This window comes from Phyllobates terribilis, unplaced genomic scaffold, assembly GCF_046119375.1.
Source record: "Phyllobates terribilis strain yellow unplaced genomic scaffold, ASM4611937v1 Scaffold_1__5_contigs__length_1240528914, whole genome shotgun sequence".
Classification (NCBI taxonomy): Eukaryota; Metazoa; Chordata; class Amphibia; order Anura; family Dendrobatidae; genus Phyllobates; species Phyllobates terribilis.
Genome location: NW_027362761.1, coordinates 714,275,556 through 714,289,487, shown reverse-complemented (window position 1 = coordinate 714,289,487; position 13,932 = coordinate 714,275,556). Strand labels below are relative to the sequence as shown.

The 13,932-nt window shown below is 38.1% G+C and overlaps 1 protein-coding gene across 3 annotated transcripts in view; it reads right to left on the bottom strand.

Moving 5' to 3' along the window:
- Positions 1 to 1,264: 1,264 nt before the first annotated feature.
- The window catches only part of LOC141274040 (excitatory amino acid transporter 1-like), a 217,701-nt gene continuing 205,033 nt past the window's right edge, over positions 1,265 to 13,932 (bottom strand). For all 3 annotated transcript variants that reach the window (XM_073686271.1, XM_073686270.1, XM_073686269.1), the window contains 3 exons: positions 11,149 to 11,343; positions 4,822 to 4,956; positions 1,265 to 3,205 (listed from right to left, as the gene is read on the bottom strand). In XM_073686271.1, coding sequence (XP_073542372.1) covers positions 3,007 to 3,205; positions 4,822 to 4,956; positions 11,149 to 11,343 — 529 coding nt within the window. In that variant the 3' untranslated portion in view covers positions 1,265 to 3,006. The remainder of the gene's footprint in view (positions 3,206 to 4,821; positions 4,957 to 11,148; positions 11,344 to 13,932) is intronic.

Below are 13,932 nucleotides of genomic sequence, written 5' to 3'. Positions count from 1 at the left end.
ATACTTAACGTATATGGCTGTCAAAGTGCACACCGTATATGTCGATCATTTCAATGGGGCTACATTCATAATATCCTTTTGGCCTTCATCAGGCCAATACATGTCAGTATACGTTCTTTTTTTTCCTACTGTATATGAAAGCACAGCAAGCTGTTGGTTCCTATACTGTGTTTTTTTTTTTAAAAAGTACACCGTGCACTGTACAAGTGTTTTTTACAATTGGATTCAATGAGTAATGTACAGTAAGTCCCCTTTGTCTAAATAGCGGCATATGTTGCAGTTTTCAGTAAAATTAATACTACGTGAAACTTCCTGATGTATTACTTGAACTAAAGGCTTGAGCGTAGTCTGTACAGAGTCTTACACTGATGAACAAAAGTGAGTTTCACATATCGATAAAGAATTTACATAACGCTGCTTCTCAGGGGACATTCACAGCATTAACCCAAGAAATATAGCAAATGTCTTAATTAACTAAGGCTAGGTGTACACTGATTGCTAGGAGAAAATTGGGAAAAATCTATTTTTTATTTGCACATGATAAAAAAACGGATGACACATGGATGAAAAAAGCAGACACATGGACCAAAAAAATAAGATCCAGCACACTAACATGTGATGGTTTATTTTGATGTGGATGAGAAAAAACATTGATGTGTGAATTCAGCCTAACAGTTTATTGTAAGATCTGGGAGAAACCATTAAAAGTGGACTAAAATAATAAAAATGTGTCATCCGAGGAAAAAGTGAAAAGCGGCACTCACCAGATTCTGTAGTGAAATCCTTTATTATTAATGTAGCAAACAAAACAATAGGCAGATTAAAAGCGGGGCTATTCCGGCACCAGACCTTCCTGGTAATGGCATGACTTATCTCCATATGTGAAGCAGTTTGCTGTGTATAGAAACTGTTGGTGGTGCTCCCATTAGAATAAATAAGCGTCATCCGAGGAAACGTGAAAAGCGGCACTCACCAGATTCTGAAGTAAAATCCTTTATTATTAATGTAGCAAACAAGACGGTAGGCAAAGAGTGAGCGGGAGACTGAAGAGGACGACGTCCTCTTTAGTCTCGTGACAACGCGAAACAGCAGTCGTCCTCTTTAATCTCCCACTCACTCCCTGCCTGTTTGCTACATTAATGGAATAAAGGATTTTACTACAGAATCTGGTGAGTGCCACTTTTCACGTTTCCTCGGATGACGCTTATTTATTCTAATGGGAACACCACCAACAGTTTCTATACACAGCAAACTGCTCCACATGTGGAGATAATTTTTGCCATTACCAGGAAGGTCTTGTGCCGGAATAGCCCCGCTTTTAATCTTTGATAAAATAATAAAAATGTATAGCAAGGCAGTTGAAAAAAATATAGAAATAATTTTTTTCTGGTTATTAGGACACCATTTTTAAATTCTAGAAGCAGCTTCATTTCTCAATTGCCTATTTTTTTTTTTTTGTTTGATATGATCACAATTATACCAAAAAAAAGTCCCAGTAGAACAGATTTGTCTTCTGTGAATTATTCTATGCATTTCTGCTCTTTGTGCCTTTATAGACTGCTATGGACCAAATAAACAGGAGGCATTTGCCTCTGTGGCATGCCTCATTACAGAGAGTTGCAAGCCATTGTTTCTCACTTTTCTGTAGAGCATGTGAATTAAAGGGAATCTGTCACGTGAAAAAGCACTATTAACCTGCAGATATGGGGTTAATCTACAGGTTAATAGCGTTCTGAACCCGGCACCCACACTTAGACCCCCGCTACTAGGAGGAAATTAACTTTATTCCACCCTGGCAGCACTTGGGTTTCAGTCATGGGCATTGTGCAGGGTCACTGCTCCTGTAACCACGCCCCTGACCCTGACTGACAGCAGCTCAGCATTAGGGCCGGCTGTTAGTCAGTGCTGAGGGTGCAATTACAGTCACCGCTCTCCATACACAGAGCAGTGACTGATCCCGTACCGGTGCCGCTCCCGTGAAACCCGAACTCTGAGGGGAGGAATAAAGTTACATTTCCTCCTGGCAGTGGTGTCTAAGTTCAGAACGCTATTAACCTGCAGATTATCACCCTATCTGCAAGTTAATAGTGTTTTTTTCACGTGACAGGTTTCCTTTAAGTCACCTCAGAAAAAGATTTCATAAATTGGACTATAGACATAGCAAACAATTTATTATTTTCTGTGATAGTAGATAAATAGTGCCTGGATCAGAGAAGAATGTGATCCTCGTGAGCAATAATGCACATACTTAATCATCTGAGCATAGTTTCTATTGCTCTTTATGAAGCAGCCATGGACAGGACCACCTGTCGTTTTCATCAATTATTAATTATAGCATTTACAGTGTGCAGTAAATACATCATTTCCATGTGCTCATCTACAGCACCACTTCAAGCCAGAATATTCATTAGCAGCATGACTAGGTCTGCAAACCTGGATTGGTCTTTTTTCTCTTCTCTCAAAGCAAAAGCCTTGAAATATTTGTAAGCTACAATAATACATTTCTTTCTATTTGTTCATACTCATAGATTTAGAGTGTTCCACCCTATATCTTTTAGTACAAAAATAATTGTGATCACCCAGATATGTTACTGTACATCCTCTGTGTGTATCTTCTGCATTACGCCACATTTTTACATACAGTTGGTAATATACTAAACTCCTGGATCAGCAAAAAAGGTGCTCAGACATAAACTGTACATTATCCATAGAATTAACCTGTTTTGTAGGCAATTATCTACTTTCTGGGATTTCAAGCATTATTTTGACCTAGATCTTTCAGAAGTCTTCACAATGTAGCAATGGTATTGCTTGAGAGATATGGCATTTGCAGAAGATCTTCACTGGAAAAATTCACTAAGCCAGTTACAAAGCTCCTTCCAAATTCACGTCCATGTTCTGTTGCATTTCCAAAATATTGACCCAGGAATTGTTAAAAGACTGACATGGGAGATACACGGAATGATGGGTCCAAGTCACATGTGCAGGGACGAGATGACCGTACACTCACATAGACGTTTCACTATTGCCATGCTTCTGAATGTCATTATCGGTACAGATTAATTGATAGGGTTTCTCACTCTCCTCCAGTACAGAGCTTCCAAGTTCTGCATCTTGTTTCTGAAGTTCATGCCTTGAAAGGTGCTCAACTATGCCAGCTCCCAAGGAATCTCCAAGGACATTGGTAGTTGTGCGCAGACGGTCACTTAAAGACAAAATTGTAGAAAAGAATTAATGTTGTATCACAATATAAGAAGGGAAGATGAAAACTTTTTGGGGGCCATTCATTAAGACTGGAGTAGCACACACCAGTCTTAATGAAGCACTTGCTGGAATACACCGACTAAAGTAAGTTACGCCACTTTAGTGGCATAACTTATAATGAATTTGACAGGCGGGCATGACCTTGTCTTGTCTCACCTATGCTACACCCATATTGGCATAGCTGGCCGTCTGGCAAGTAAATGGCAAAGGTTGCAATATTAAAAATGTTGAGACTTATTAAATTGTTTAGCACCTTATTGAACCACCTCCATTCTACTTAAATTAATATTGCATTTAAAGGGAGTCTGTCTCCTCAAATTTACATTTCAAACTAACCACATATGTCCTGATTCATCAAAAACAGTGATTTTATTGCTGGTCTAGATGAGGGGGCATGTTGGAGCAGACACTCCTGATTCAGTAACAGGCGGATGCCTCTTAATGATCCAGAAGAGTGTGACAAGTGGCATGCGCCTCCTTGCGCCACTCCAGAAATCTCACTTCAGTCACTGACTGGATTGAGATTTCTGCCAAAAGAAACACTACAGCCCCAGTCTCACTCCAGCTCCTCCCAAAATAGTTCACTAAGTACCCTATATTTATTATGCAACTTTGCTTTACATTTATATATAATGATGGTAGGGTATGAGCTATATTTTTGTCTTTTGTAGGTTTTGTTTCTTTTTTGCTAGTGTGAACATGCTCCTATTTCTTGCATGTCTACCATCTTAGACCTCAGTTCACATTGCCTGGTTTTTTCCTCCCATTTTGGCAGAGCTGGCTGAGACTGTCGCGAAAACACCAAAAGTTGCAAAATGTTTACACAACTAAGTAATGTGAAATATTTTGCGACTGTTCAAAGCAATTTACTCCAGAATTCCTGCAAAATTGCTTTGATGAGTTAGCCCCACAGTCTTCTAGGAGACGAAGCAACAATAAAAATATTTCATTTTCTATCCCCGTGCGAGAGCGAGCACACAAATCACTCTCTCCTCGCTTCTGACATTGCTCATCTCCTCTGCTATAACTTCAGTGCAGGATAGAGCACACAAATCACTCTCTCCTTGCAGCTGACATCGCTACACAACTATATCCCAGCATAGTCATCAATGAGGAGAAAGTGATTTGTATGATAGCAGAGTAGACAAGCAATGTCAGCAGTTAGAAGAGAGTGATGCGCCTCCTCGCTCCTGCATAAGGACAGTGTGCACATAATGGAGGTTTGTCAGCGATGGCTCTGGGAAAGCCAACGGTGTAAGTCATAGAAGGAGGGCAGTAATCTAAATAAGTGGATGGAACGGTTCACCGAGGCATACCGAGGACACACTGAGCATTTTCATTTCCATATTACAATAAAAGTTATTTTTAGGGCAATGTAGGAACAAATTTAATACAAAAAGAATGACTTTTGCTATTGCTCCATCTCCTACAAGGCTATGTGGTTAGTTTAAAGCGTAAATTTGGGGTGACAGACTTCCCTTTAACAGTCCCTGTTGTCTATTGGTTTCTTGCATTAAGTTATCTTTACCATATTCACCCTATTGTTTAGATACTTACAGGAACCAGTCTACTGCAATAATGAGTGTTATATCCTCAGTGGGGAGCCCTACTGATGTCAACACTATAACCATGGTAACCAGGCCAGCCTGAGGGATACCCGCAGCTCCGATGCTGGCAGCTGTTGCTGTGATACTGTGAGAATAATAAAATGAAACTTCAGAAAACCTTCTTTCACAGTATATAACAAACAGAATAAGCATCACAGTCAAGGACATTGAACAAGCAAAATCTACCGTAGTTTCCAGACAATCTACTCTCCCGACTAGTTTAGATGTAAACTGAAATCAATTGCAAAATTTGTAAATCATGGCTGAGCTGCATGATCTGAATGGTATTCCTTCATGATGAAGGTTCTAGTCATGCTGCTAAAATAAAAAAAATATGAACATACTTTTCTAAGGGATCAACTGGGGCTAAATGTCCAAACACAATCAGTAAGGCCAATTTTATGTATTTATATTGCATACAAGTGAACAGAACCCTGACGAACCAACATAGATATTTATATTTCTGAACACTAAGGCTGCGTACACATTCAGTATTTGGTCAGTATTTTACATCAGTATTTATAAGTCAAAACCAGGAGTGGAACAATCAGAGGAAAAGTATAATAGAAACACGTCACCAATTCTGCATTTATCACCCACTCCTGGTTTTGGCTTACACATACTGATGTAAAATATTGACCAAATACGGAACGTGTGAATGTGGCCTTTTTTTGTCTTCTATTGAGTCATCAAAACAGGCGTTATTTCTAAATTATTGTAAAAAAGAAATATCTTCAAAACAAGACATATTATTTCAAACAGAATTTTAGTCTAAGCAAAAATTCAATACTTACTGGAATGCATGCAATAATGTTTTTTTGCTGGTCACTTAGCGTAATATTGCACAGGGTGAGCAGAGTACTTTCATTATTATTACTGTCTGACTATGCATAAACTATCATTTAGAATAATAATAAAAATATTAATAATGATAAAATATATGATAAGTGTAATCTAATTGTAGAACCTTTTCAAACAAGGCTGTTACTACTCTACAAACATTAAAAAACAAAAATTATCGCCACAGAATTTTGGAATCAAACATTTTCATGTTAACAGGTAAACATACACAATAAGTAAAAGGTGTAAAAAATAAAAATAAAACAGAAAAAAACATCACGTACATAAGTGAAATTATTTTCACAGTCAATATGCAAGAAGAAGTAAACAATGGTGCAGCGGTCTCAGGGAGCGCCAAAGGAATACTGGACAATTTAGTAGATGTCAACCGACTTTTATTCTTCCTCCAATACCACTGCCACAACGCGTTTCAACGGTCTAAGCCGTCTTCATCAGGTGGGGTAACGGGGAATGTTACAATGACAGCTTTATAAAGGGGTGGTATTTTACAAAATTTAGACCACGTGTTGTAATCAATTAACCCTTTCATTGAAAAACTCCATATAATACATTCTTAACCAATTAACCTCTTATTTCCCCTGGAAACAGCATTGTGCACTAAAAAATCCCTACATGGATTCTTAAAATCACAATTCTTAGTAAAAACTTCCTATTTGTAAAAAAATAAATAAGTTTTTTTTTTTTTTTTTTTTTTTTTTTTTTTAAATATATTTATTACCAACTATTAAAAATTATTAAAATCATCCTGGGGACCTTCTTTGGGTGTCTTGACAGTGTTATACTGCAGTTTCCAGCCCCCAATTCAAAAGTTGAATTTCTTAAAGAGACAGTGCACTTTCATATAAAATGGCCGAAAATAACCCTGTACAATTACCCACTACGATTATAAACCCCATAAATGTTTAAAAACACCCTGGGAACCTTACCAGAGTGTCCTGACAATGCTATACTGCAGTTTCCAGCCCCCAATTCAAAAGTTGGATTTCTTAAAGAGACAGTACACTTTCATATAAAATGGCCGAAAATAACCTTGTACCCTTGCCCACTGCGATTATAAACCCCATGAATGTTTAAAAACACCCTGGGAACCTTACCAGAGTGTCCTGACAATGCTATACTACGATTGTCAACCCCCAATTCTAAAGTTAAGTTTCTTAAAGAGACAGTACACTTTCATATAAAATAGCCGAAAATAACCTTATACAATTGCCCACTGCTATAATAAAACTCATAAAACCCAATGCTATCCATTATCATGATCGGAACCTATGCTTCCAGTAAACTAAGTAACTGACGACAACATGAAAAAAGAACTAAATACCAGCCCGAAAGGGCAAGCAAATCTCCTGCTATGCTACGTCATACCATACCTTTAATCCTGTGCAGGTAGCCCCGCAAGCCATCATTAAACGGCTGATGACAACCCGAGAAAGATATGAGAGGGACAACATTAAACCTTCTCAGATTTAATGGTTTGATGTGTTTTCAATCGTAAGGTTCAAACCCTCAGGGTACAAAGTGCCCATTTTGTATATCCAAAAACTTTCTTTCTTTATAAGTGTACTCAATCGTTCTGGTCCATTATCCACAATGTGGTCAATAATGGTTATTTTCATCTTACTCGGGTCTTTGTGGTGATGGTTTGCATAGTGTCTAGAGACACTATGTAATTGATATCCTGCCCTTATATTAGATCTATGTTTATTTAATCGGGCATGGGCGGTCTGAATTGTCCGGCCGATGTATTGCAAGCCACAAGGGCACTCCAGCAAGTACACTACATAGGTGGATTGGCATGTTAATCTCTGCTTGATCTGGAAAACCTCATTAGTGGTATTAGATTTAAAGGTTTTTGCATTATTGATTATAACGCCACAACACATACATTTAGGTGTATTGCATGTGAAGCAGCCTCCTGTGTTAGGATTAGTCGTCACATCCCTTATTTTTTTCTTTTTTCTATTCGTGTTGCTAGGAGCAAGCAAGGTTTTTAAACTTCTATTCTTCCTAAAGATAATATTTGGTTTCTCTGGGATACTTTTGGAGAGAATGGGGTCACCTTTTAAAATAAACCAATGTTTTTGTAATAACTCCCGTACTACCGACCTGGATTGGCAAAATGTAGTAATTAAACTCCACTTTGTCTTTTCCTCTGTCCTTACAGAAGCCCTATCCGGATTCTCCCTTCTGTCCAAGCACGAGTCCTGTGATAGAGTGCATGTTCTTTTATATGCATCTTTTAAAAGTTTTTTTGGATAGCCTTTTTCCAAAAATCTCTTTTTGAGAATCTTGGATTCCACCTTAAAGTCAGAATCCAGAGTACAGTTTTTCCTGACTCTCCAATACTGCCCATAAGGCACATTTTTGATCCATCCAGGAAGGTGTCCACTGTTGAATTTGAGGTAGCTATTCACATCTACTGGTTTAAAAAACGTGGATGTGAATATTCTCCCCAGGTGGTCGAACTGTACCCATAGATCTAAGAATTGGAGAGAAGTGGATGATGCTGTGGCCGTGAATTTTAACCCCCAATCATTGTGATTTAGTTTGTCCGCAAAGCTCAATGCCTCCTCTATTGATCCATGCCATATAATGAATAAATCATCTATAAAGCGCCTATAGAAAAGTACTCCACTCGTGGATGATCCCGGCTGCGCGATGAGGACGGATTCCACCGCACCCATAAAAAGGTTAGCATAGCTTGGTGCGAATCTCGTCCCCATCGCGCAGCCCTTGATCTGTTTATATAACCCATCCTCAAAGGAAAACACATTGTTCTCCAATATGAACGCTATTGCGTTCAGAATGAATTCTCTTTGGTCTATAGGCATATTAGTGTCTCCAGTTAAAACCTCTTTGATGACCTTTATTCCCAATGTATGTGAAATATTATTGTAGAGCGCCACTACATCCAGAGAGAGAAAAACGCATCCCTCCATGGGTGGTAGAGCCCTTAATTCTTTAATTAATTGTGACGAGTCCTTTAGATATGATGTTAATCTCAGAACATATGTCTGCAAAAATAAATCTACATAATGCGATAGATTACTTGTAATGGATTGGATCCCTGATATTATTGGGCGTCCAGGAGGATTTTTTGGGTCTTTATGCAGTTTGGGCAGAAAATAGAAAAAAGGTATTCTATATTGTGCAATGTCTAAAAAGTTCTTTTCTTTTTTATTGAGTATTCCCTTTTCATAAGCTTTCTTAATTAGAAGATTATACTTTATAAAGATACTGATATTAGGATCATCCTCCAACTTCTCATAAAATTCCGTATCACTCAATATTCTCATGCCCTCTTCCACATACCAAGATCTATCCATAAGGACAATTCCTCCTCCCTTATCTGCATTACGAATGATAATATCATTATTTTCTCTGATAGATTCAATGGCTGCTCTCTCTTCTTTTTTCAAATTATCTCTCATTTTCATGCGGGGAATTGACCTTACTTCCTTTAATATTAATTGTTGGAATGCCTCAATATGTGACCCCTTATGGTGTAAAGGATAACATTTTTTATTTGGGTGTTTGATGTCTACATGTATCATTTCATCTATTGTGGTATATGCAAGAAGAAGGCTCACACTTGGAGCCGAAACATTGCCTTATGGGCTATTAAATAGCATTTTTTCAACACAACATGGTGTGCTGCCTCTAATCATTTTTTGCTATATAGTGTATATATATATATATATATATATATATATATATATATATATATATATATATATATATATATATATATATATATATATATATATAACAAAGACAAACAGTCTATAATTTTAAAGGTAGGTTAATTTTAACATTGAGAGATAGAATATCCAAAAAAAAAAAAAATCAAGAAAATCACATTGTATAAATTAAATAATTTTATTTGCATTTTGCAGTGAGAAATAAGTATTTGATCCTCTACAAACCATTATGAGTTCTGGCTCCTACAGACCAGTTAGACGCTCCTAATCAACTCGTTACCTACATTAAAGACAGCTGTCTTACATAGTCACCTGTATAAAAAGACTCCTGTCCACAGACTCAATTAATCAGTCAGACTCTAACCTCTACAACATGGGCAAGACCAAAGAGCTTTCTAAGGATGTCAGGGACAAGATTATAGACCTGCACAAAGCTGGAATGGGATACAAAACCATAAGTAAGACGCTGGGTGAAAAGGAGACAACTGTTGGTGCAATAGTAAGAAAATGGAAGAAATACAAAATGACTGTCAAAAGACATGGATCTGGGGGCACCATGCAAAATCTCACCTCGTGGGGTATCCTTGATCATGAGGAAGGTGAGCGATCAGCCTAAAACTACACGGGGGGAAACTTGTTAATGATCTCAAGGCAGCTGGGACCACAGTCACCAAGAAAACCATTGGTAACACATTACACCTTAAAGGTTTAAAATCATGCAGTGCCCGCAAGGTCCCCCTGCTGAAGAAGGCACATGTGCATGCCTGTCTGAAGTTTGCCAGTGAACACCCGGATGATTCTGTGAGTTATTGGGAGAAGGTGCTGTAGTCAGATGAGACAAAAATTGAGCTCTTTGGCATTAACTCAACTCGCCGTGTTTGGAGGAAGAAGAAGACATAGTCCTAATCGTGAAGCAAGGTGGGGGAAACATTATACTTTGGGGGTGCTTTTCTGCAAAGGGGACATGACGACTGCACCGTACTGAGGGGAAGATGGATGGGACCATGTATCGCGAGATTTTGGCCAACAACCTCCTTCCCTCAGTAAGAGCATTGAAAATGGGTTGTGGCTGGGTCTTCTAGCAAGACAATGACCCAAAACATACAGCCAAGGCAACAAAAGAGTGGCTCAAAAAGAAGCACAGTAAGGTCATGGAGTGGCCCAGCCAGTCTCCAGACCTTAATCCCATAAAAAACTTATGGAGGGAGTTGAAGCTCTGAGTTGCCAAGCGACAGCCTCAAAATCTTAAGGATTTAGAGATGATCTGCAAAGAGGAGTGGACCAAAATTCCTCCTGACATGAAATGTGTGCAAACCTCATCATCAACTACAAAAAATGTCTGCTGTGCTAGCCAACAAGGGTTTTGCCACCAAGTATTAAGTGTTCTTTGCCAGAGGAATCAAATACTTATTTCTCAATGCAAAAAAATATCTAATTTATACAATGTGATTTTCTTGATTTTGATTTTTTTGGGGATATTCTATCTCTATGTTAAAATTAACCTACCATTAAAATTATAGGCTGTTCATGTCTTTGTCAGTGGGCAAACTTACAAAAACAGCAAGGGATCAAATACTTATTTCCTTCACTGTATATAGTAACACGCATACACACACACACATATACACAAATACATATACGTGTGAATGATTTGTATTAGAGGCAAAATCATCAATACGGCTAGAGGTCCACTAACCTGACTCAGAGCAACTTACCTGATGGTGATGATCTGCCCAAAGTTCAGTTCATAATTGTTTACTTGTGCAATAAAAATAGCAGCCAGTGCCTCATACAAAGCAGTCCCATCCATGTTTATGGTGGCTCCCACAGGCAGCACAAAACGAGTGACACGCTTGTCCACGCCATTATTTTCTTCAAGGCATTTGAAAGTGATGGGTAGAGTAGCAGAGCTGTAGAAACAAAAGTCAGAAGGTGTCACATACAACTAAATGTAGATAGCCTAGTTACATAGGTGTGAATGGTCCTGACTACTCAGCGCCACCATCATAAATATCTGGGGTCTATACAAAAAATAGTTGGGCCTCATTACGTCCATAAAATTCTATCTTTTTGCACACTTGTAATATTCAGCTTTTGAGGTCTATTATCATCTCAAGCACAGTGCCCCAATGCTAATGAGAATTGATATGAGGCTATATCATGTATTTAGTGGTTCGATGGGGAAGGGGAACATAATATTAGTTAAAGCCTATTAAATAGGACCCTAGATGGATTGGTCCCACAGGTGACTTTGTGCTTCCTATTTACATTACATTACAATAAATCTAAGAAAAAAAAACTGCACTCTGAAATGCTATCTATGCAAACATTCAATATAGAGAATGGGAACTGCATTACCGCTATAGAAAATAAGATAAAAATAAAGGTCCTTAGCACACAAATTGGCCAATTCGTGAGAGCCCATTAGCCAGTGACCAGGCATATCCCTTTGTTGGGTCCCTAACCTAATATGATGCCTCTCCCGGGCTAAAATCCTACACATTTTAAGGACAAGTAGGATCCAGCCCTCCCATCAGCCTAAGGTAGGTATTTTTAATTAGAAGTGGATCCTACCTGCCCTTAAAATTGTAGGCTTTTAGCCCGAGAGAGGCATCATATTAGGTTAGGCCCCAACAAAGGGGTATGCCTGGCTATTGGGTTCTCATGAATTGGCCAATTTGTGTGCTAAGGACCTTCATTTTTATCTTATTTTCTATAGCGGTAATGCAGTTCCAATTTTCTATATTCAATGTTTGCATAGATAGCATTTTAGAGTGCAGCTGTTTTTTTTTTTATAGCTTTCTTGATTTGGTCGTCTCAGCTTGCACTAGTTCACACTTGTTTTGTTCTGTTTGGAGGTGCTGGTCAGTCTTTTTGATATTTACATTACAATACATTAGTTTATTAATTTGTAGAAAGACAAAACGATTTATTTGCTTGAGAGTCTAAAGACCCCCTAAATACATTAAACCAATGTTGGACAATGGTCTGTGTATAATGTGTGGCCATTGGGGAGATGTTGATCAGGCATACCTGATTTCAAACTGCTGATCACATTGTTGTCCCAGAGATAAGCCGCCAGCTGATGTGTTAGGCCATGTTGACACTTTGATTATTTGGACAGTACTTTACATCAGTATTTGTAAGCCAAAACCAAGAGAGGAACAATCAGAGAAAAGTATAATAGAAATACGTTACCACTTCTGGATTTATCACCCACTCCTGGTTTTGGCTTACAAATACTGATGTAAAATACTGACCAAATACTAAATGTGTGAACTTGGCCTTAGCCAGAGGTTTTCTAATAGGGAACACAAGAGCGCTCGGCCCATCAAGCACTACTGTGTATGGGAGAGATGACTGAAAGATCGTCTGAAGCATCATTCGACCAACAGCCATCAATGTAATGTGTATAAAGGGGGCCTTAAGATGTATAAAACCCAGTTGTATATCTAGTTACAAAAGTACTTTATTTCTGGCAGCTGAATTAATTTATACTAAACACATATTAACCCCTTCCTGACTGGGCAACTTTCCATTTTTGCACTTCCTCCCCTTATTCCGAGAACCCCATCTTTTTCATTTGTTTGTTGACAGATGTATCACGTCTTGTTTTTTAGTGGGACGAGTTCTAGTTTTGAATGACACCATTCAATGTACAGTACTGGAAAACAGGAAAAAAAATTCTTGTGCAGTGAAATTGTGAAAAAAACTCAATTCCACAATTGATTTTACATTGATCATTGTTTGGTAAAATTGACTTGTGAACATGATTCTCCAGATCTGTAAGATTTCTCAGTTTCTGAGCTTACATCAAAGACTGGGTCCCTACATGAAGCAATACTTTGTCATATGTCAGGAAGGGGAATAAATCAACAACCAATTAAAGAACTGTTCAAAGGTTCCCTGTTGTCAAATTAGAGCTTATTTGCATTTGCTTCCAGCTGCCACAAGGGTTAGATCACTGCATACAGTGAGTTGAATACCAAGAGTGTAACTCCGCATGGAGTCCTCCTAGTGGTGACTTGGCGTCTAGCATTATAGATTAATTTTTTCAAGTCTGTGTAAAGGCAAGCAGACCTTGCAACACTGTTCCACCTATACAGTTATATTATGAAATTATGTAGGTCATTAACTCGAATACATACATAAACAGTAGAATAATTGGAGAAGGAGTAGACCTGTTCTACTATGCAATCCCTTGTGATTTTTTTACCTAGAAAAAAAGGTTAATCAAACAGGTATGTCTATATCTACATATAGAGTTAGGTCCATATATATTTGGACAGAGACAACATTTTTCTAACTTTGGTTCTAGACATTACCACAATGAATATTAAACAAAACAATTCAGATGCAGTTGAAGTTCAGACTTTCAGCTTTCATTTGAGGGTATCCACATTAAAATTGGATGAAGGGTTTAGGAGTTTCAGCTCCTTAACATGTGCCACCCTGTTTTTAAAGGGACCAAAAGTAATTTGACAGATTAAATAATTGTA